Source organism: Pseudophryne corroboree, chromosome 1, assembly GCF_028390025.1.
Source record: "Pseudophryne corroboree isolate aPseCor3 chromosome 1, aPseCor3.hap2, whole genome shotgun sequence".
NCBI lineage: Eukaryota > Metazoa > Chordata > Amphibia > Anura > Myobatrachidae > Pseudophryne > Pseudophryne corroboree.
Window position 1 is genome coordinate 502,444,729 of NC_086444.1, and position 24,812 is coordinate 502,469,540.

At 45.5% G+C, this 24,812-nt stretch overlaps 1 protein-coding gene across 1 annotated transcript; it reads right to left on the minus strand.

Moving 5' to 3' along the window:
* Nucleotides 1-1,527: 1,527 nt before the first annotated feature.
* LOC134910031 (uncharacterized) lies at nucleotides 1,528-4,042 on the minus strand. The gene is made up of 4 exons (XM_063917615.1): nucleotides 3,801-4,042; nucleotides 3,167-3,226; nucleotides 2,879-3,091; nucleotides 1,528-2,262 (listed from the first exon to the last, which is right to left on the minus strand). The coding sequence occupies exons 1-4, from the start codon at nucleotides 3,952-3,954 to the stop codon at nucleotides 1,583-1,585; spliced, it is 1,107 nt and encodes a 368-aa protein (XP_063773685.1). The 5' UTR covers nucleotides 3,955-4,042; the 3' UTR covers nucleotides 1,528-1,582.
* Between the last annotated feature and the right edge of the window lie 20,770 nt (nucleotides 4,043-24,812).

Genomic DNA, 24,812 nt, shown 5'->3' on the forward strand with positions numbered 1-24,812 from the left:
CTGTGGGATACCTTAGACTGCTCCATGAGGCTTCCAGAAATCAGGCCCAGGTAAGTGAACATGGTCAGCAGGTTGTCCAGGTGCCGCGGAGGCTGCGCCAGCCTCGTTTTTTTAGAGGTCGTTTAAACTTAAACGCATTGTCCGATGATAGGGTCATACAGATGTTCCGCCTAAATAGAACCAACATTTTCCGCCTGTATGACCTTGTCAAACTGGGCCTAGACCCTGAGACAGCACGCTCTCGCTCTGTCTCAGGCCTACACAAACTCCTGGCTGTGTTACACTTTATGGCTACTGGGAGCTTCCAGGCTGTGGCAGGCGACGTGATTGGTATCTCACAGCCCACCTTTTCAAGATATTTGAATCAGGTGAGTCAAAAAATACATAGCCGGTTATGTCTAAGTGTTGCTTCTGTAAGTACAAACAACACAGTATTGTATAGAATACCTAACATGACACTCACCTTAGCTTGTTTAATGTCCACTCAGGTTTTGGATGTCTTGGATCCACATATTAATGCCTCAATCTGCTTCCCTACCCAGGAGTCGGAGTGGCGTGCTGTCAGGGTAGCTTTCTATGAGCTTGCTGGCATGCCCAATGTGCTGGGGGCCATAGATTGCACACACGTTCAGCTGAGATCACCTAGGGGCCGCCAATACATATATACGAATAGACATCTGGCCCAATCAACTAATGTCCAGGTGGTCTGTGATGCAAACTTTTAAATTATGAGTGTTGTTGCAGGTTACCCTGGTGGCTGCCATGACTCCTTCATCCTCAGTCAGTCATCGCTCTTCGATAAATTTGAGGACGGACAAATGCCTGATGGCTGGCTGTTGGGTATGTTTAAAATGTTTTGTGTGTATGTCTTTTAACCACAAACTCGAGTTTTGACTAGGGGAATGAATAATCTAACACATGTACTAATGTTGACTATATCTGTTTTTCAGGTGATGGGGGTTACGGCTGCTACTCTTGGCTCCTTACTCCATTGTCCCAACCTGATTCTCCTGCTGAACACAGTTACAATCATGCACATAAGGCTACGCGGAATGTGATAGAAAGATGTTTTGGTGTGCTGAAGTCACGGTTTCGGTGTCTGGATAAATCTGCAGACCTTTTGTTGTATAGTCCCTCAAAGGTGACTAGAATTGTGTTCTGCTGCTGTTTTCTCCATAATCTGTGTTTAAGTCAACATCTGGCACATGATGAGGGAGAAAGCAGTCAGCAAGCAGAGGAGTTAGAAATATCTGGTGACAGTGTGAGTACATATGTAGGGAGGCAGGTACGGCAAGAAGTGATCCAGCGGTATTTTTCTGGTAAGTTTTTGTAGGATGTAATTATCCTTGACTAAACACTTTGCAATACAATCAATTGTGTGTTTTGTTACGTACTGTTTGTTGTTTATAGTGGTGTGTACATTGTACTTAGTTTATGTTATCAATACATTTTCAGACATTACCCATGAAAAACATACATACATACATACATAGCAGCTTCTACAATGTTTGAGACGGACACAGGAAGTTGTGTGTTTGACAAAACTAAATTTTTATTGCGTTACTCAAATTTTTCAAAAGTCTTATTTTTTCCGCTTGTGTGTGCTGGGTGCTGTGCTTTGTGCTGGCTCACTGGCACGTGCTCGGGAGGAACGCCGAACAGGGGAGGTTACTGGCGTTTGGATAGGGGTCGTGGTTCCAGAGCTGGAGGTCACTTGTTGAGCTGCCATCAATGTTATGTTGTTGCTCAAATTATTTATGCTTGCATTCAGTTGTGTGTTGGTTGCAGTGTGGCTGGCTACAATCCGGGATAAAGACTCATTCACAACCTGGTTGTGCTGTATTAGTTGTACGAGTGTTTGTTGGTGGCGCTGTTGCTCATCAATGATGCGCGTTAAATGAGCCAGCATTTGGTTGTTGTCTGCCCGTATTTGCTCCATCGATGTTGCGATTCGGCCTACTTGGACAATCAGTCTGCCCGAGTTGCGACTAATGCGCGGTAGATGATGGGGCAGACTGGCAAGGTGTTGGGTATGTGCGGTCAGGCTGGCATTGCTTTGGGCCTGTTGGCTTGTCCAACTGGACCAAAAGTCATCTGGTATTTGTGGCTGGGGTGGAGCTTGTGCCAGTTGTGGACTCATGGAGGCTTGGGGGATATCCTGCAGCTGTATTGGCTGGCTCAGGTCAACAGGTGTTAGTTGCAGTGTGAAGGTTGCCTGTTGGTCTTGTCCCTGCTGGTCCACGTCGGCCATCAAGCTTGGCTCTGTATGGGGTGGCCAACATGCAATGTTTACTTTTCTAAAAATATATTTGCTAGTTCTAAACATTACTACATTCATAATACTCCATTTCTCAAGTTTTTAGAGTTGTTTTTCTTAACTTATAATTTGTTTGTTCTCAAAAAACATATATACCATCACAGGCGTGCACATAGACAGACTTGCGTAATCCTCACCTAACTACCTCCCCTCCACAGCATTACAGTGTTATGTCTCCTCCCCTGTCCACGATATAGACTGCTTACCTGGATAGTCCAGAGGAGCGGAGCAAGTAAGCAGTCTACATACCGGACAGGGGAGGTGTGTGAACACTATAATGTTGTGGAGGGTGTTTTTGAAAAAAGTTGTTTTTTTTTTTTTTTTTTTTTATGTGCACGTGTGTGGTCAAAATATTTACAAATGTATGTTCTTTTTTAAAAATGATGTTGGCGATATCAACCACTAAGACATTGAAAAATTAAGCATTTGCACCTTTAACAATTGAAGACGTAACATCACATTGCTTGTTATGGCAAACATGTAATCTCAACTCCAACTCACAACATAGTAACTGTACTGTGTAGATTATTTGCTATGTGTTTAGTTTCTGTTTTGACTCACCAGATAACTGAGGTGATCGGGGCTCATCACTCTGTGGACTCGCCAATAGTGCCAGTGGTGGCTGGGGTGACACTGCAGAAATGCGCCGCCTGGGTGGGGAAGATGGAGCCGCAGATTCCGTGCCAAGACGCCGTGTCTTACTTGGCCTCCTGGGTAAGTGCCCCGAGCCCTGTGATGGGCGCCTTAGAGGAGGTAGGCTTACAGAAGCAGAACCTATGAGAATATATAAACATTAATATTTTGTACTTCTATGTGTTTGCAGAATATGTGACTACAGTGAATTCTTACCTGCAATCCCAGCATCATCCTGAGTTGTCTGAGGCCTGTCTGGCCGGCTGGTCTGTCGGACTGTTGAAAAAGTGGCGAAAACATTATTACCATACTTTGTGTAAAAATTCTAACTGCAAAGCCTTAGTGTACTGTACCCATCTATTAGGTATTGTAAATTAAACTAATTTCTGCTTAAGATCTTCGTGCTTCCTTAATTTGTGGTGTATATCAAAATGTACATGGTGTTGCACCAAATAAATCTGTTACATTTGAGAATTATGTGTCAGATATTGCATAGATTGAATACTTGCAAATTGAACCAAAATGTTTATTTGAATTTGTAGAAACCTTTTTAAAAAAAATAAATAAATAAAAAAAATGCTATTAGATACAACACCGATGTCCAAGCAATATCTCATAATAATTATTGCAAATACACATACCAGCAGGCATTGCACCTGTTTTTGCCAATAAAAAATAAAAAGCTACAGCCAAGGCAAGATGGAAAATGCAGTTTCTAAACACAAACACACCTTAAGGGTGCATAGGCCTGCAATACATGACCAACAATTTTTGCATCCTTTAACCTTTAAAAAAAACAACATTATCATTTTGAGGACATTTTACAATATTTAACAAATATCCAACTCACCATCCTGCGTGGGTCGGTCCGAATCCCGGACATGAGTTGCAGACACCACTTCTGCAGGAATCAGTGCCCGCACAGGCTCCTCCCACTCCCGATAGGTTGCCCGGAAAGGGGGGCCACCTCCGGTTTTGCGGGCTGATTTTGCCTCTTTGGCCATCTTGGCCTTGACACGCCGCTTTATGTCATAGAACCTCTTGCGACACGTGTCCTCAGTCCGCCTCACCACACCCTCACTATTGACGGCAACTATTACTTGCCCCCACAGGACAGACTTCCTGCGGGAGGACACCTTGCCAGCATCCTGACCAAACAATTGGCGATGGTGCTTCATCAGCTCACGCACCAACGCCATGTTTTCAGCATAGCTGAACTTAATATTCCTGCCAGTCTTGGTAGTGGTGCGTGGCTGCGGAGCCACAACACCATCACAATCACTGGAGAATGCAGCAACAGGCACCCCCTCCTCCTCCTCCTCACTAACCTCCTCCCTCTCACTAACCCCCTTCACCTCACTAACAGCCTCCACCTCACTAACAGCCTCCACCTCACTACCAGCCTCCACCTCACTAACCTCCGCCACCACACTGACCTCTGAGTCTGACATGAGGACAAACGACACAAAACACAGAAAAATCAATACAAAAAACATCCTCCACTACTACTACTACTACTACTACACACCACACAGCCAACACACACGCTCACTCACTCACTCACAAACAATGACAAAAGACTATAAAAAAAAAACAAGGACAAAAAAGTTGACAAACTGTGAAAAAACAATACTACAAATTAGAGATGAGCGGGTTCGGTTCCTCGGAATCCGAACCCGCCCGAACTTCATGTTTTTTTTCACGGGTCCGAGCGACTCGGATCTTCCCGCCTTGCTCGGTTAACCTGAGCGCGCCCGAACGTCATCATGACGCTGTCGGATTCTCGCGAGACTCGGATTCTATATAAGGAGCCGCGCGTTGCCGCCATTTTCACACGTGCATTGAGATTGATAGGGAGAGGACGTGGCTGGCGTCCTCTCCATTTAGATTAGAAGAGAGAGAGTGAGATTGATTTGAGACAGAGACACTTGATTTACTGGAGCTTAGGAGTACTGTAGAGAGTGCAGAGTTTAGTAGTGACTGACCACAGTGACCACCAGACAGTGCAGTTTTATTTAATATAATCCGTTCTCTGCCTGAAAAAAACGATACACAGTGACTCAGTCACATACCATATCTGTGTGCACTGCTCAGCCCAGTGTGCTGCATCATCTATGTATATATCTGACTGTGCTCACACAGCTTATAATTGTGGGGGAGACTGGGGAGTAGTGCCAGTTATAGGTTATAGCAGGAGCCAGGAGTACATATTATTAAAATTAAACAGTGCACACTTTTGCTGCAGGAGTGCCACTGCCAGTGTGACTGACCAGTGACCTGACCACACTGACCACCAGTATAGTTAGTAGTATACTATATTGTGATTGCCTGAAAAAGTTAAACACTCGTCGTGTGACTTGTGTGGTGTTTTTTTTTTTTATTCTATAAAAAACTCATTCTGCTGACAGACAGTGTCCAGCAGATCCGTCATTATATAATATATACCTGTCCGGCTGCAGTAGTGATATATATATATTTTTTATATCATTATTTATCATCCAGTCGCAGCAGACACAGTACGGTAGTTCACGGCTGTAGCTACCTCTGTGTCGGCACTCGGCAGTCCATCCATAATTGTATACCACCTACCCGTGGTTTTTTTTTCTTTCTTCTTTATACATACATACTACATCTCTTTATCAACCAGTCTATATTAGCAGCAGACACAGTACAGTAGTCCACGGCTGTAGCTACCTCTGTGTCGGCACTCGGCAGTCCATCCATAATTGTATACCACCTACCCGTGGTTTTTTTTTCTTTCTTCTTTATACATACATACTACATTTCTTTATCAACCAGTCTATATTAGCAGCAGACACAGTACAGTAGTCCACGGCTGTAGCTACCTCTGTGTCGGCACTCGGCAGTCCATCCATAATTGTATACCACCTACCCGTGGTTTTTTTTTCTTTCTTCTTTATACATACATACTACATCTCTTTATCAACCAGTCTATATTAGCAGCAGACACAGTACAGTACGGTAGTCCACGGCTGTAGCTACCTCTGTGTCGGCACTCGGCAGTCCGTCCATAATTGTATACCACCTACCCGTGGTTTTTTTTTCTTTCTTCTTTATACATACATACTACATCTCTTTATCAACCAGTCTATATTAGCAGCAGACACAGTACAGTAGTCCACGGCTGTAGCTACCTCTGTGTCGGCACTCGGCAGTCCATCCATAATTGTATACCACCTACCCGTGGTTTTTTTTTCTTTCTTCTTTATACATACATACTACATCTCTTTATCAACCAGTCTATAATAGCAGCAGACACAGTACAGTACGGTAGTCCACGGCTGTAGCTACCTCTGTGTCGGCACTCGGCAGTCCGTCCATAATTGTATACCACCTACCCGTGGTTTTTTTTTTCTTTCTTCTTTATACATACTACATCTCATTATCAACCAGTCTATATTAGCAGCAGACACAGTACGGTAGTCCACGGCTGTAGCTACCTCTGTGTCGGCACTCGGCAGTCCGTCCATAATTGTATACCACCTACCCGTTGTTTTTTTTTTTCTTTCTTCTTTATACATACTACATCTCATTATCAACCAGTCTATATTAGCAGCAGACACAGTACGGTAGTTCACGGCTGTAGCTACCTCTGTGTCGGCACTCGGCAGTCCATCCATAATTGTATACCACCTACCCGTGGTTTTTTTTTCTTTCTTCTTTATACATACATACTACATCTCATTATCATCCAGTCTATATTAGCAGCAGACACAGTACAGTACAATAGTCCACGGCTGTAGCTACCTCTGTGTCGGCACTCGGCAGTCCATCCATAATTGTATACTAGTATCCATCCATCTCCATTGTTTACCTGAGGTGCCTTTTAGTTGTGCCTATTAAAATATGGAGAACAAAAATGTTGAGGTTCCAAAATTAGGGAAAGATCAAGATCCACTTCCACCTCGTGCTGAAGCTGCTGCCACTAGTCATGGCCGAGACGATGAAATGCCAGCAACGTCGTCTGCCAAGGCCGATGCCCAATGTCATAGTACAGAGCATGTCAAATCCAAAACACCAAATATCAGTAAAAAAAGGACTCCAAAACCTAAAATAAAATTGTCGGAGGAGAAGCGTAAACTTGCCAATATGCCATTTACCACACGGAGTGGCAAGGAACGGCTGAGGCCCTGGCCTATGTTCATGGCTAGTGGTTCAGCTTCACATGAGGATGGAAGCACTCAGCCTCTCGCTAGAAAACTGAAAAGACTCAAGCTGGCAAAAGCACCGCAAAGAACTGTGCGTTCTTCGAAATCCCAAATCCACAAGGAGAGTCCAATTGTGTCGGTTGCGATGCCTGACCTTCCCAACACTGGACGTGAAGAGCATGCGCCTTCCACCATTTGCACGCCCCCTGCAAGTGCTGGAAGGAGCACCCGCAGTCCAGTTCCTGATAGTCAGATTGAAGATGTCAGTGTTGAAGTACACCAGGATGAGGAGGATATGGGTGTTGCTGGCGCTGGGGAGGAAATTGACCAGGAGGATTCTGATGGTGAGGTGGTTTGTTTAAGTCAGGCACCCGGGGAGACACCTGTTGTCCGTGGGAGGAATATGGCCGTTGACATGCCTGGTGAAAATACCAAAAAAATCAGCTCTTCGGTGTGGAAGTATTTCACCAGAAATGCGGACAACATTTGTCAAGCCGTGTGTTCCCTTTGTCAAGCTGTAATAAGTAGGGGTAAGGACGTTAACCACCTCGGAACATCCTCCCTTATACGTCACCTGCAGCGCATTCATAATAAGTCAGTGACAAGTTCAAAAACTTTGGGCGACAGCGGAAGCAGTCCACTGACCAGTAAATCCCTTCCTCTTGTAACCAAGCTCACGCAAACCACCCCACCAACTCCCTCAGTGTCAATTTCCTCCTTCCCCAGGAATGCCAATAGTCCTGCAGGCCATGTCACTGGCAATTCTGACGAGTCCTCTCCTGCCTGGGATTCCTCCGATGCATCCTTGCGTGTAACGCCTACTGCTGCTGGCGCTGCTGTTGTTGCTGCTGGGAGTCGATGGTCATCCCAGAGGGGAAGTCGTAAGCCCACTTGTACTACTTCCAGTAAGCAATTGACTGTCCAACAGTCCTTTGCGAGGAAGATGAAATATCACAGCAGTCATCCTGCTGCAAAGCGGATAACTGAGGCCTTGACAACTATGTTGGTGTTAGACGTGCGTCCGGTATCCGCCGTTAGTTCACAGGGAACTAGACAATTTATTGAGGCAGTGTGCCCCCGTTACCAAATACCATCTAGGTTCCACTTCTGTAGGCAGGCGATACCGAGAATGTACACGGATGTCAGAAAAAGACTCACCAGTGTCCTAAAAAATGCAGTTGTACCCAATGTCCACTTAACCACGGACATGTGGACAAGTGGAGCAGGGCAGGGTCAGGACTATATGACTGTGACAGCCCACTGGGTAGATGTATGGACTCCCGCCGCAAGAACAGCAGCGGCGGCACCAGTAGCAGCATCTCGCAAACGCCAACTCTTTCCTAGGCAGGCTACGCTTTGTATCACCGCTTTCCAGAATACGCACAGAGCTAAAAACCTCTTACGGCAACTGAGGAAGATCATCGCAGAATGGCTTACCCCAATTGGACTCTCCTGTGGATTTGTGGCATCGGACAACGCCAGCAATATTGTGTGTGCATTAAATATGGGCAAATTCCAGCACGTCCCATGTTTTGCACATACCTTGAATTTGGTGGTGCAGAATGTTTTAAAAAACGACAGGGGCGTGCAAGAGATGCTGTCGGTGGCCAGAAGAATTGCGGGACACTTTCGGCGTACAGGCACCACGTACAGAAGACTGGAGCACCACCAAAAACTACTGAACCTGCCCTGCCATCATCTGAAGCAAGAAGTGGTAACGAGGTGGAATTCAACCCTCTATATGCTTCAGAGGTTGGAGGAGCAGCAAAAGGCCATTCAAGCCTATACAATTGAGCACGATATAGGAGGTGGAATGCACCTGTCTCAAGTGCAGTGGAGAATGATTTCAACGTTGTGCAAGGTTCTGATGCCCTTTGAACTTGCCACACGTGAAGTCAGTTCAGACACTGCCAGCCTGAGTCAGGTCATCCCCCTCATCAGGCTTTTGCAGAAGAAGCTGGAGACATTGAAGGAGGAGCTAACACGGAGCGATTCCGCTAGGCATGTGGGACTTGTGGATGGAGCCCTTAATTCGCTTAACAAGGATTCACGGGTGGTCAATCTGTTGAAATCAGAGCACTACATTTTGGCCACCGTGCTCGATCCTAGATTTAAAACCTACCTTGGATCTCTCTTTCCGGCAGACACAAGTCTGCTGGGGTTGAAAGACCTGCTGGTGAGAAAATTGTCAAGTCAAGCGGAACGCGACCTGTCAACATCTCCTCCTTCACATTCTCCCGCAACTGGGGGTGCGAGGAAAAGGCTCAGAATTCCGAGCCCACCCGCTGGCGGTGATGCAGGGCAGTCTGGAGCGACTGCTGATGCTGACATCTGGTCCGGACTGAAGGACCTGACAACGATTACGGACATGTCGTCTACTGTCACTGCATATGATTCTCTCAACATTGAAAGAATGGTGGAGGATTATATGAGTGACCGCATCCAAGTAGGCACGTCACACAGTCCGTACTTATACTGGCAGGAAAAAGAGGCAATTTGGAGGCCCTTGCACAAACTGGCTTTATTCTACCTAAGTTGCCCTCCCACAAGTGTGTACTCCGAAAGAGTGTTTAGTGCCGCCGCTCACCTTGTCAGCAATCGGCGTACGAGGTTACATCCAGAAAATGTGGAGAAGATGATGTTCATTAAAATGAATTATAATCAATTCCTCCGCGGAGACATTGACCAGCAGCAATTGCCTCCACAAAGTACACAGGGAGCTGAGATGGTGGATTCCAGTGGGGACGAATTGATAATCTGTGAGGAGGGGGATGTACACGGTGATATATCGGAGGATGATGATGAGGTGGACATCTTGCCTCTGTAGAGCCAGTTTGTGCAAGGAGAGATTAATTGCTTCTTTTTTTGGGGGGGTCCAAACCAACCCGTCATATCAGTCACAGTCGTGTGGCAGACCCTGTCACTGAAATGATGGGTTGGTTAAAGTGTGCATGTCCTGTTTATACAACATAAGGGTGGGTGGGAGGGCCCAAGGACAATTCCATCTTGCACCTCTTTTTTCTTTAATTTTTCTTTGCGTCATGTGCTGTTTGGGGAGGGTTTTTTGGAAGGGCCATCCTGCGTGACACTGCAGTGCCACTCCTAGATGGGCCCGGTGTTTGTGTCGGCCACTAGGGTCGCTTATCTTACTCACACAATCAGCTACCTCATTGCGCCTCTTTTTTTCTTTGCGTCATGTGCTGTTTGGGGAGGGTTTTTTGGAAGGGCCATCCTGCGTGACACTGCAGTGCCACTCCTAGATAGGCCCGGTGTTTGTGTCGGCCACTAGGGTCGCTTATCTTACTCACACAGTCAGCTACCTCATTGCGCCTCTTTTTTTCTTTGCGTCATGTGCTGTTTGGGGAGGGTTTTTTGGAAGGGCCATCCTGCGTGACACTGCAGTGCCACTCCTAGATGGGCCCGGTGTTTGTGTCGGCCACTAGGGTCGCTTATCTTACTCACACAGTCAGCTACCTCATTGCGCCTCTTTTTTTCTTTGCGTCATGTGCTGTTTGGGGAGGGTTTTTTGGAAGGGACATCCTGCGTGACACTGCAGTGCCACTCCTAGATGGGCCCGGTGTTTGTGTCGGCCACTAGGGTCGCTTATCTTACTCACACAGTCAGCTACCTCATTGCGCCTCTTTTTTTTTCTTTGCGTCATGTGCTGTTTGGGGAGGGTTTTTTGGAATGGACATCCTGCGTGACACTGCAGTGCCACTCCTAGATGGGCCCGGTGTTTGTGTCGGCCACTAGGGTCGCTTATCTTACTCACACAGCGACCTCGGTGCAAATTTTAGGACTAAAAATAATATTGTGAGGTGTGAGGTATTCAGAATAGACTGAAAATGAGTGTAAATTATGGTTTTTGAGGTTAATAATACTTTGGGCTCAAAATGACCCCCAAATTCTATGATTTAAGCTGTTTTTTAGGGTTTTTTGAAAAAAACACCCGAATCCAAAACACACCCGAATCCGACAAAAAAAATTCGGTGAGGTTTTGCCAAAACGCGGTCGAACCCAAAACACGGCCGCGGAACCGAACCCAAAACCAAAACACAAAACCCGAATAATTTCCGGCGCTCATCTCTACTACAAATATGACAAGACTACTTACACACACAGTACAGCACTCAACAATCACAAAACTCCTCTCCAAATCCACCAAAAACACCACCAAACTCACCAACTCCAAATACACCTTCCTCTCTCCTCTCCACTAGCTAAACCCACGAGGTGCGGTGTGTTTGGGGCGGTTTTATAGTAATATGCACAGACACTCCTCCTTCACGAATACAACCAATCACGGACGCGTGACAAAAACGAAACTTAGGACTAAAAACGCGGCCGCAATATCAAAATCACTGCCGTAACAGACATGTGACGCAGTCGTAAAAAAAACCCACAAACACGGCCGCAAAACAACAAAATCGGCCGCATTCTACAGCTGAAAACCACGAATGACATCGACATCGGAACAAAAGAAAAACCCGAATACGACAGCTTAGTAAATTAGTCGTAATCAATTCAAAAAGTTGCAGTTTTACACTTTCGATGTCATTCGTGATTGAACTTTGACCTGAAACGGGAAAATACGAATCTTAGTAAATTTACCCCATAGTGTCTGTTTGCTGGGTGCCTGTTGTTATGTATATTGGTAGAGGTGCACCTGGCTATTTCACTGCAGCCCTGGTTTAGACAGCAGCCTAACTCACCGACCTCCATTGCAGCTCCCGTCTGTAGGGAAAGACACACTAACTGGGGGCGAGCACTGCATACTATATAGGGAGGGAAGTAGAGGGGGTACTACAAATACTATTCTGTTTAGTTTAATGTAGGGGGCACTACTACTGTGTGGCAGTACTACTGTGTAGAGTAATATATAAGGGGCACTACTACTGAGTGGTGTAATAAGAATAATGGACACTACTGTGCAGTGTAAGAAAAATAAGAGACACTACTGTGTGGTGTAATGTGAATAAAGGACACTACTGTGTGGTGTAATATGAATAACGGACAATACTGTGTGGTTTAATGTGAATAAGGGGCACTACTGTGTGGCAGAATTAAATTGGGGGTACTGTTGTGTGGCCACACCCCTTAATCATAAGGCCACACCCCTTTTGGGGGCTCTGGCATTCGTCCCACACTGTCCCTTTTAAAATATGGGGAGCGCCAATGCTCTTTCTGACACAGGGCACCAAAATGGCTAGTTACGGCACTGTCCAGGATTCTGCTGTGGTTGACAAGTATAAACCTACAGTATAGACTTTGTAATCCAGGATTTTGTTTGTTATAGGGTCATTGTCCTGGTATGGTGATTATTTGGTCAGACATTGGGGGTCATTCCGAGTTGTTCGCTCGCAAGTGAATTTTAGCAGATTTGCTCATGCTAAGCCGCCGCCTACTGGGAGTGAATCTTAGCATCTTAAAATTGCGAACGATGTATTCGCAATATTGCGATTACACACCTCGTAGCAGTTTCTGAGTAGCTTCAGACTTACTCGGCATCTGCGATCATTTCAGTGCTTGTCGTTCCTGGTTTGACGTCACAAACACACCCAGCGTTCGCCCAGACACTCCCCCGTTTCTCCAGCCACTCCTGCGTTTTTACCGGAAACGGTTGCGTTTTTTCCCACACGCCCATAAAACGGCCTGTTTCCGCCCAGTAACACCCATTTCCTGTCAATCACATTACGATCGCCAGAACGATGAAAATGCCGTGAGTAAAATTCCTAAGTGCATAGCAAATTTACTTGGCGCAGTCGCAGTGCGGACATTGCGCATGCGCATTAAGCGGAAAATCGCTGCGATGCGAAGATTTTTACCGAGCGAACAACTCGGAATGACCCCTATTGTACCCACCCCGTTATGTTTGGCAGGCTTAATGCAAAGAAGAGATCATTAAGGGGTTTACAGGAAGACGAATTCTGTGTTCTCATGCAGTGGTTGTATGATCTGGCATCCTCATTTGATGGTGACACGTGAATATGTAGCCGATATATGTTTACTTTTTGTTGCAACCTTCCCTTCAATATCCTGCCAATATTCAATTTATTTCACAAGATAAAATGAGAGAATTATGGCCCTCATTATGAGTTGATCGCACAAAGCTGCTTTTTGCAGCCTGTGCGATCAACTATACTCCGCTTATGGGGGTGGGTTTTTCCCCATAGCAAGGCTGCGTTCGCTTGTGCAGCCCGGCTATGGGGAATACATTTGTGCAGTTTCTAAGTAGGTCTATACATACTTACCAGCTGCGATGTTTTTAGCCTGTTCGGTCCTGGCTCTGACGTCAAACACCCGCCCTGGACACGCCTGTGTTTTTCTTACCACTCACAGAAAACAGCTCCGAACGCTGTGTTGCCGCCCAGGAACGCCCACAACCTGTCAATCTTCTTTCCCTTCGTCGTTACCCGGCGACGTCCATCGCAGGGCAACGACGCGCGTGCGCATTACGGCCACCGTGTGTGCGCAGTAGTGACCCGGTCGCAGGTGAGCGAACAAAAACACGCTGCGATCGGGTCAGAATGACCCCCTATGTTTCCCCAAACAAAAGTCTCTATGTGGTTAGTTTAGGCTAAGATTTTTACTTAAAACATCATTGCAAATGGTGGAGCCTTAGCACGTATTCTGGTTAAAATGATGGCCTTATAAGGCCTTATAAGACTGAAGAACATAAATCAAACAGCTTTAGCTCTATCGTTTGCAGAATATTTAGATTGTCTGCTTTAATCTTTAGCTCTATAGTTTGCAGTATATTTAGATTGTCTGCTTTATTGGTGGTTTGTAGGTGAAGTTTATAGATTCCAGAAACTTCTTGTTTTATGGTTGGCTGATTGTCCAATAGGATTGTAAGAAGAGAGGTAGCAGAAAGTATATAAATGATAGGATATCAGTTTTCTTTCTCTTTGTTACTGGGATTGGAGCATTCCCTCACACTCATTGCTGCTGTTTTGGTTTGTCTGTATGCTTTAGTGGTTCTTTGCAGGTCTGTTTGTTTAGAAAAACATTGTCAGTGAATACATATGGGGGGTAATTCTGAGTTGATCGCAGCAGGAAAATTTTTAGCAGTTGGGCAAAACCATGGTGGTCATTCCGAGTTGTTCGCTCGGTAATTTTCTTCGCATCGCAGCGATTTTCCGCTAATTGCGCATGCGCAATGTTCGCACTGCGACTGCACCAAGTAAATTTGCTATGCAGTTAGGTATTTTACTCACGGCATTACGAGGTTTTTTCTTCGTTCTGGTGATCGTAATGTGATTGACAGGAAGTGGGTGTTTCTGGGCGGAAACAGGCCGTTTTATGGGAGTGTTTGAAAAAACGCTACCGTTTCTGGGAAAAACGCGGGAGTGGCTGGAGAAACGGAGGAGTGTCTTGGCGAACGCTGGGTGTGTTTGTGACGTCAAACCAGGAACGACAAGCACTGAACTGATCGCACTGGAAGAGTAAGTCTCGAGCTACTCAGAAACTGCACAGTGAAGTCTTTTCGCAATATTGCGAATCTTTCGTTCGCAATTTTGCTAAGCTAAGATTCACTCCCAGTAGGCGGCGGCTTAGCGTGTGCAAAGCTGCTAAAAGCAGCTTGCGAGTGAACAACTCGGAATGAGGGCCCATGTGCACTGCAGGGGAGGCAGATATAACATGTGCAGAGAGAGAGATTTGGGTGTGGTGAGTTCAATCTGCAATCTAAATTGCAGTGTAAAAATAAAGCAGCCAGTATTTACCCTGCACAGAAACAAAATAACCCACCCAAATCTAACTCTCTCTGCACATGTTATATCTGCCTCACCTGCAGTGCACATGGTTTTGCCCAACTGCTAAAAAATTTCCTGCTGCGATCAACTTGGAATTACCTCCCATGGAGCAGTAGGTGGTTGCAGAGTACTGACTGGGGTAGGCTATTGTCACAATCCAAGGTGGGGCCTAGCAAGTGGTAACGGTACTAGTCCTAACTTCGGCTGCTGCATGTGTCTGGTGTCAATCGAATGTGCACCTGACCTGTGTATTCTTTGATGCCGCCTTTGCTTTAATCTCCAGCTTCCTCTTTTCAGTGAACAGTAATTCACAAAATACAATGTGTCAATTATTTTGACTAAAACAAAATTCTCCATGTGGTTATTTTAGATTAAGATGTTACTTGTTATTGAGCTAAGACATTATTGCAAATGGTGGAACCTCAGCTGATTGCCGGCTTAATGGTCAGTAGGCACAAGAATTACACCAGGTCACGACTCATATACAGTAGGTGCAGAGTGCTGCTTGAGGAAAATATCACATTAGGGCAGAAGTTCTCAAACATGGTCATCAAGGAACCCCAATGATCCAGGTTTTAAGTAGGGAAGATCGGTTTCAGTTCTCTGAGAACCAAACCCCCCCCAACTTTGTGATCCTAGCCCGGTTCCTAGCCAGGCTTGGTTTTGCTCACCTGACCCGGATCTGAAAACGAGGCAAAACTTCATCATCCTGCTGTCGGATCTCGCAGGTTTTGGATTCTATATATAGTCCCGGTGACCGGCGCCACCTTCACTCTGGAGTTGGAGAGCGCATAGTAAGGTTGTGTTTCTTCTGTGCTGTAGTTAAGGAAGGCGGCTGGAGAGAGCAATGGGGGAAGGACAGACCAGAGGGATTGCAGGAGAGTTCAGTTAACCTGGGGTGCTGCTTGTGTAGGTGTGCTGTCACTGTGTTAGGGCTCTGTATAGTAGTGCACTGCATATAGCATACTGTGGCTGTGTATAGGACCAGGACTACTAGTACTGTGGCTGTCGTACACTACTGCTATATATGAGATATCCTCTGTGTGTGATCCAAAGCAAAAAATATATTTCTGACTCTTTTGTGCGACACTGTTGCTGTACCATATGAAGCATATGTATGCTGTCACCAAAGAATGGTTGCTTATTATTTCAGTGATAGCATCCAAATAGGCATGTCAGACAGTACGTTTCAATACCGGCAGGATAAAGAGGCAATTTGAAGGCCCTTGCACAAACTGGCTTAGTTTTACTTAAGTTGCCCACCCTCGCAGCCGGGAACCTTGTCAGTGGTCGGCGTAGAAAGTTACTTCCCCAAAATGTGTAAAAGATGATGTTCATCAAAATGAATTACAAATTCCACAAGGAAGACCTTTCCCAGCAATTACCTCCAAAAACTACAGAGGGACCTGTGATGTTGGTTTCCAGCAGGAACGAATTTATAGTCTGTGAAGAAGAGGATGTACACACTGATGGGGGTGAGGAATTGGATGCTGTTGACGACATCATGCCTACTTAAAGTACTAAATCCAGTTTGTGCACTGCCCATTGCCAGCTTGTTTTGTTGGGGTCCAAACAAACTAATCATTTCAGCCACAAGTGACAGTCCCTGGTGATTGGTTTGTTAAACTGTGCATGTCCTGTTTAATAAATACAACATAAGGGTGAGTGGGAGTGCCCAAGGACAATTCTATCTTGCACCTCTTTTCTTTGCATTATATGCTGTTTGGAGCATTTTTTGGGCATAGTTTATAAAACTGCCATCCTGTTTGCCACTGCAGTGCCACTCCTATATGTGCCATGTGTTTGTGCTGCCCACCACTGTCGCTTCGCTTAGTCACCCAGCTAACTCTGTGCAACCTTTTGGCCTAAAAACAATGGGCCTAATTCAGATCCGATCACAGCAGCAAATTTGTTAGCTAATGGGCAAAACCATGTGCACTGCGGGGGGGGGGGGGGGGGGGGTGTCAGATATAACATGTGCAGAGAGAATTAGATTTGGGTGTGGTGTTTTCAAACTGAAATCTAAATTGCAGTGTAAAAATGAAGCAGCCAGTAATTACCCTGTACAGAAACAAAATATCCCACCACACATCTAGCTCTCTCCGCACATGTTATATCTGCCCCACCTGCAGTGCACATGGGGGGTCATTCCGAGTTGATTGTAGCTGTGCTAAGTTTAGCACAGCTACGATCATTAACTGAGACATGCGGGGGTATGCCCCTCATGTCAGTCTGGCCCCCCCACACAAATACAAAAGCATCGCACAGAGGCGATGCCTTTGTATTTGAGGAGTTACTCATCGCTCCCGCTGGCCGCTGCGGCTGCGTGACACATCACACAGCCGCCGCGGCCCGCCCCCCCCAATGGTCTGGCCACGCCTGCGTTGGCCGGACTGCTCCCCCTAAATGGCGGCTAAACGCCGCCGTTCAGCCCCCTCCCACCTAGCGACCGCCTCTGTCTCAGAGGCGATCGCTAGGCAACGATGACTGCCATGCACCGGCGCACTGCGGCACCAGCGCATGCGCAGTTCCGACCTGATCGTACGGCTGCGAAGAAGTGCAGCATGCGATCGGGTCAGAATGACCCCTTTGGTTTGCACATTAGCTAACACATTTGCTGCTGCGATCAGATCTGAATTAACCCCAATATTGTGAGCTGTGAGGTGTTCAGAATAGACTAGAAATGAGTGGAAATGAATGTTATTGAGGTTAATAATACTGTAGGAACAAAAACACCCCCAAATTCTGTGATTTTAGCTGTTTTGCTGATGCATTAGGTCATAAACATAACAGTGCATAAGACTTGTCCATGCACGAAACTAACAAAATTATATAAGTACAGTAGACTGACAATAAAATAATTGCTTCTTTACTTGAAAGTTTAAACAAATGTGGCATTTCATATTCTTAAAACCATACTGTGTGCAATGGCTGCTAATTTATCACCACCTACAACAAAATCTGCTCTGCATTTCCTCCTCATCAGTGATCATTTACTTACTTTCCTGTTCACCAAGAGAACACATATTCTTGAAGATGTACGCACATGTGACTGTTGGGTTGTAGAGGGCAGCAGCTGATTGCTCTGATCACTGATTATCCTGCTGCTTACAACTTAATGACTGCTCTAACATGAACATAATAGGTAAAATGTTGCTAATGCCACAATCATCCCTGCTAACAAATTTGTTTGCGTCATTAAAGGTGCACAGCAGTTTACATATTAACTCTATTATTTGTCAATGCCTTGGAAAAAAGTAATTTCTCATAAATTTTGGAAGTGACACAACATAACCATTAATGGCTTTTCTATGCTCATACAGCATCTCAAGTATAGCAAGCATAGAATTCTGTCTACTTGGAACAGTACATGTGAGCTAATATTGCCTGGGGCATCAGAACCTTTTTAGGTTGGGGAACAAGATATAATTTCATATTGGTGCCCCTAAATTCTAGAATGTCAACCACACTATTTTTGTTTCACAAACAATTAACTATTTTCCTCATAAGACAGAGAGAATTTTTTAAACCACCAACCAAAACACAGAGACTATTTGAGACCGTCAAACATTAGAGTGCATTTTTGAGACCACCATATAATATAGAGTAAATTTTTGACATGCCAAACAAAACACAATGCATTTTTTGTGACTACCATACAATACAAAATGCATTTTTGAGACTGCCATATAAAACAGTGTGAATTTTTAGACTGCCTTAAAATATAGAGAACATTTTTGAAGCCTCCATACTATATCCTCCTCTCATTAAAGGGCAGATGTACTAAGCCTTGGAGACTGATAAAGTGCAGAGAGATAACCTTTCAACCAATTATATCCGAACTGTGATTTTTCAAACACAGCCTGTAATAAGGCAGGCAGAAGTTGCCTGGCTAGTACTTTATCACTCTTTACTTTTCACTTCTCAAGGCTTAGTACATCTCCCCCTAAATGAGTTAAACATAAAAAAAATCCCATTTGACAAAACTGGTTCAACTGATGTGCCTTGGGAAGATGTGAAACCACCAAGAGCGAGGAGGAAGGACCACCAGGGAGGAGGAGGAGGTGGGACCGCCATGAAGTGGAAGGCTAGATTACCATGGAGGAGGAGTTGGGACTATCAAGAAGAAAAGGAAGGACCACAAGTTAGTAGATGGCTGGGTCACCATGGAGGAGGAGACAGGGCTGTGGAATGTTGGAAAAAGTTGCTATTTGCTACTTGAAAGAGGATGAATAAAGTAGGGCTGAATAGACAGAATGGGCTGGTGGATGGAGAGACAAAAGGGCTATATGGCAGGAGAGACAGAAGTGAGCCAGAGAGACACAATGGGTTATGAGGCTGAAGAGTACTGGAGGAAAGTAGCTTGAGATTAACCACAACTGGCAGGAATCAAAGGAGAAGGCTCAGGTACTGCAATCTTCATTCTAAAGAAACATTACTGATACAACTAAATGAACATACAGTTTAGTACTCTATAATTGTTGATCTGAGATGTTCACATTTTACCCTGCAGCAAACTTTTGGCTACTATGCATTATCTGGTATATGATGATTACTTTGTCTTTTTTCCTTTGCAAACAGGCATCTACTGGATGATGTAATCTCCTTCTGTACGTGCATAGTGAACACCAGCTTAAGTCACCATCTGCGCGGTGGAACAGCTTCTTCAGAAGTTCCCCATTGCAGAGAAACCACACATAGACTAAGCACTCTCTCAATCAACTGGCATGTACAGTACAGTACCTGCCAGGGATCATGGGATGGGGCCCCTAAGAATATGTTTGTACCAGGCCCCTTGATTTCTGTTGGCAGTCCTGGCTGAAGCACAGGTGTGTATATTACTGACACATTTTAAAAGATCCACAGGGGATTCTAATTATTTCACTTGTGATTCTGTGAGGAGACCTGGAAAACACAAATTGTTATTGTGGCTGTAGAACTAGATTCAAGAACCACTGACTTAAATTATACATGATTGTATTAAATTGTCTGAGATGGCTTATGTTTTAATTAAAAGATTTTTTATTTAAGAAAAAGTTAATTCATTTTGATTTTTCAAATAAAAATAATATTTCAATGTATGCATCATTTAGGGCTGTATGCATTAAGCTGTAAAATGCAGCTAAACCTCTGAAAATGGCATTTTCTGAGGTCTGTCCACTTAGCGCATATGCACCAAGCCCCAGAATGTGATAGATTTCAGGGCTTGGATGCAGTGGGCATCGCCATCTGTATATGGTTTTTCTCTAAAGAAGCCTATTGGCTTCTTTCACATTTCTCTGCTGAGAGGGATCCCTCCTATCAACCCTCATGACACACATGTCATTAGATGCATGTGTAGATAGGACTCAGGGTCATATATCTGGAAGAGCTGTCCTTTGTGATCTCATTAAAGCACATAGCGTTAGTAAATTCCATTATGTTTGCGAAGAGTGGTGCGATGCATCGCAAGCAAAATATAATGCTTGATGCATCCCGCCCTTGGAGAGGTTCCTTCCTTTTTTTCTGTTTTTGTTTATAATGGGAAGGTTTATCAAAGAATGAAGAAGTGGACAAGTGAAGACATGGGCCCTCATTCCGAGTCGTTCGCTCGGTATTTTTTATCGCATCGCAGTGAAATTCCGCTTAGTACGCATGCGCAATATTCGCACTGCGACTGCGCCAAGTAATTTTACAATGGAGATAGTATTTTTACTCACGGCTTTTTCATCGCTCCGGCGATCGTAGTGTGATTGACAGGAAATGGGTGTTACTGGGCGGAAACACAGCGTTTTCGGGGCGTGTGGATAAAAACGCTACCGTTTCCGGAAAAAACGCAGGAGTGGCCGGAGAAACGGGGGAGTGTCTGGGCGAACGCTGGGTGTGTTTATGACGTCAAACCAGGAACGACAAGCACTGAACTGATCGCAGATGCCGAGTAAGTCTGAAGCTACTCTGAAACTGCTAAGTAGTTTGTAATCGCAATATTGCGAATACATCGGTCGCAATTTTAAGAAGCTAAGATACACTCCCAGTAGGCGTAGGCTTAGCCTGAGCAACTCTGCTAAATTCGCCTTGCGAGCGATCAACTCGGAATGAGGGCCATTGCCCATAGCAACCAATCAGTCTCTACTTGACCTATGATTTTATAACATGTACTTGATAAATGCTATCCAGAAGCTGATTTGCTGCTATTGGTAACTTCTCAACTTGTCCACTTCTCTTCTTTCAAGAAAGTTTGATAAAATTACCTCCTAAGGGAGCTTCAGTCTCCCTTTAACATACTGCTTTTGTTACACATTTTGTTTTTGGTATTTCAGGAAAGGTCTGGCATTTGTTACATTTTAAGCTTTCTCCAAGGTCATAGGTAATGAACACTTGCCAGAAATGTGGCAACCTGGTATTGTATTACTGAAATTTATTCACTGATATTCACTGATATTGCACACTTCCCCTTGTGCATAATTTTTTCCTACATGGTTATTGGGCAGGGACATGCGGTGAGGTAAATGGCTGAGGAGACACTGGCTAGTACCATAGCCAGATTTACTCACAATGGAGGTACAGTGGGGATATCTGCTTCTACATAAATGAAGGGGGGTGCAACAACGTCACTATCCTATGCAAATCATGCAGCCCGCAACTGGAGGCGCTTATCATCAACTGTAAGCCGTTCTACTCGCCTTGGGAATTTGCCTCAATAGTATTGGTAGGAGTGTATATTCCCCACCAAGCAAGAGCAGACGAAGCCCTACACCAGCTGGCTGTCAGGATAACATACGCAGAACTCAAATATCTGGACTTACCGCTTATAGTGCTGGGTGACTTCAACAACACAAACCTAAGCCAGGAGCAACCGAAGTTCAAGCAACAAGTCAAATGCCCTACTAGGGAAGGGCGCACCCTGGACCACTATTACACCACCATCAAGGCTGCCTACTGGTCTATCCCCCGTGCAGCCCCGGGCCTTTCCGAGCACTGCCTAGTTCACCTCCTTCCAACCTACACCCAGAATCTGAGACTGGAAAAGCCTGTGGTCAGGTCCGTAAAAAGCTGGACAAGCAAAGCAAAGCTAGAGCTCCAGACCTGTTTCGACTGCACAGATTGGAGGGTCTTTGAAACTTCTACTACTGACCTAGACGAACTGGCTGACGTAGTGACATCCTACATCATCTTTTGCAATGACATGTGTGTGCCAACCAAAACATCTCACACCTATAGCAACAACAAGCCATGGTTTAGCACCCAGCTCAGGAAGCTAAGTCGGACGAAGGAGGAGGCCTACAGGATCGGAGACAGGGATCTGTACAAACTGACCAGAAACTCCCTGACATATTAAATTAAGAAGGCAAAAAGGCAGTTCTCGAATAAACTGACAAACAACCACTCAACCAATGACCCCACGTCAGTGTGGAGAAGCATGCAGGCCATGACTAGCTACAAGAAACCTTCAAATCCCACTTTCATACAGCAAAATCTGGAAGATGAGTTGAACAACTTCTATTGTAGATTCAAGAAGGAAGCCAGCAGTCTCATACCTACCCCTGATCTGGGCACAGTACCCCCCCCCCCCCCTGTGCGGCCCTGTGGGTAGACACAGGAGAGGTAGAAGTAATATTCAAAAAAGTCAAACCCAGGAAAGCCTCAGGCCCAGATGGCATGTCACCATCTGCCCTGAAGATCTGCGCTGTCCAGCTTGCCCCCATTTTTACCAGGATCTTCAACACCTCGCTCAAGATAAGGTTCCCTCCTGCTTTAAACGCTCAACAATTATCCCGGTTCCCAAGAACTCAACCGTAAAAGATCTGAATGACTACAGGCCAATTGCGCTTACATCTGTGGTCATGAAAGCATTCGAGCGGCTAGTGCTGAACCACCAGAGAGAAGCGACCAACTCTCAAATGGATCCCATGCAGTTCGCCTACCGTACTAATAGGAGCATCGAGGATGCAGTCGATTTGGGGCTACACTACATCCTACAACACCTGGACCATCCAGGCACCTATGCGAGGGTCCTATTCGTGGACTTCAGCTCAGCATTCAACACAATCGTCCCATGTATCTTGCAGCTAAAACGTCTCTCCTTAGGGGTTCCTGCATCAACATGCTCCCAGATAGTAGATTTCCTGACAGCACGGAAACAGGTGGTGAAAGCAGGGAAGCTCTTCTCTGACGTGTGCTCAATCAGCACAGGGGCCCCCCAAGGATGTGTGCTTTCCCCCCTGCTCTTCTCTCTAAACACCAATGACTGTACCTTGGCTGAGCAATTGGTAAAATTCATACAATTCGTGGATGACACAACCATCATTGGTCTAATTGAGGACGGGGATGAGTCTGCATAGAGACGCGAGGTTGACCGGCTAACACAGTGGTGCGACAGGAATAACCTTGACCTAAATTGCCTCAAAACGGTTGTGATGGTAGTGGACTTCAGAAGGAAACCTGCTGCCATGCCCCAACTCGTGATTTTACGACCGTGTGGTGTCATGGGTCGACTTCCTAGGGTCAAATATATCCCATGACCTTAAATGGGGACAAACATAGGCGCCATTGTCAGGAAGGCACAACAGTGAATGTTCTTTCTAAGGCAACTCAAGAAATTCAATATCCCGCAGAAACCGCTGCACATCTTCTACACAGCCATTGTAGAGTGTGTCCTATGCTCATCGATCACAGTCTGGTATGAAGCTGCCAAAGAGTGTGAAAGACGAAGGCTACAGAGGGTGGTGAGCAGAAAAGATTGTTGAGACCGATCTCCCCACTGTTCAAGATCTATACCTGTCCAGAGTCAAGAAGCGTGCAGGGAAAATTGTGGCAGACAAGCAACACCCCAGCCACGACCTGTTTGAAATGCTCCCATCAGGCAGGCATTATAGGTCTATTCCCGTCAGGAATACTCAAACCACTTAAAGCTTCTTCCCACTATCTGTCCATCTACTAAACGATGTCTATATGTCTGGTGCTACGTACTGAGATTCAATTCTACACAGTATTCCCATAGTTAAGCATGTTATGTATGTTTGTATACATGTATGTTACATATCACGTTTGTATCTCCCCTTCTGTTGTTATTTGGTGATGTATTGTACCGCAAACAATTCCTAGTATACGCGAGTATACCTGGCCAATAAAGCTGATTCTAATTCTAATATATGAGCCCCAGGCTTCATGTGGGCATTATACACATGTGCAGCAGTATATACTGTTGGAAATTTAGTGAGTGTTGATCAGAGATGTGCAGAAAAGATAGGCAGGTTGTTATGATTCCCGTACTCCAGACCAGAGGAGATCTAATGGCAGAGGTCTGAGTACTGGGAAGATTTGCTGGTTGTGGGAGCAGGAGAGCCTAGTAACCCCTGGCGCCCTAACTCCGTTGTCTCGCCCGTGTTATCAGAAATCCCCTGCGAGACTATGGTTGCTTGAGCCCATGGCAGCCGCGTTCGAAGGGCGGATTATGTCTGCCCAACCCCGATGCCCCCTCAGGTCTTAATGGGAGACAAAGGGAAATCCGAGACAGGGTGATAACAAGGGGCCCTCTGACTAAGCAACCAGGCCAGGGGTTACAAGCTAACTAACTTAAACCAAGGTATGTGCGGACTAGCCGCCAGGGAAAAGGACAACCAAAGATCCACTGATCCGTTACTCCTATCCAGCACCGCTGGATACCAGAGTGGATCTGTGGGAGCGGAATCCTCCGCAAAAGCTCCAGAACACAAATAAACTAAATAATAAACAGTAAGCGGACAAGCCGCAACACACGGCTGCGCCGCGACTCACGAACACCACAGGATGTTAAAGGTGCTCGGTCAGACTCCAGGAATAGATGACAAATATCCGAGTACAGGACCACTGAGGACAGGAACATCCGGATAGAGCAGGACTGGAAACTCTCTGCAACTGACAAAGGCAAACAGGAAGCTATCACCGGCGTCTGTGAGAAGTCCAAAGGGTGCTTATAAG

Excerpts from the sequence above, each read along its gene's own strand:
- LOC134910031 (XM_063917615.1), bottom strand. The coding sequence starts at position 3,954 with ATGGCCAAAGAGGCAAAATCAGCCCGCAAAACCGGAGGTGGCCCCCCT. Across the intron at positions 3,092-3,166 it reads GGATGATGCTGGGATTGCAG|GTTCTGCTTCTGTAAGCCTA; the intron begins GTAAGAATTCAC and ends ATATTCTCATAG. Across the intron at positions 2,263-2,878 it reads CCGATCACCTCAGTTATCTG|AGCCAAGCTTGATGGCCGAC; the intron begins GTGAGTCAAAAC and ends CACCCCATACAG.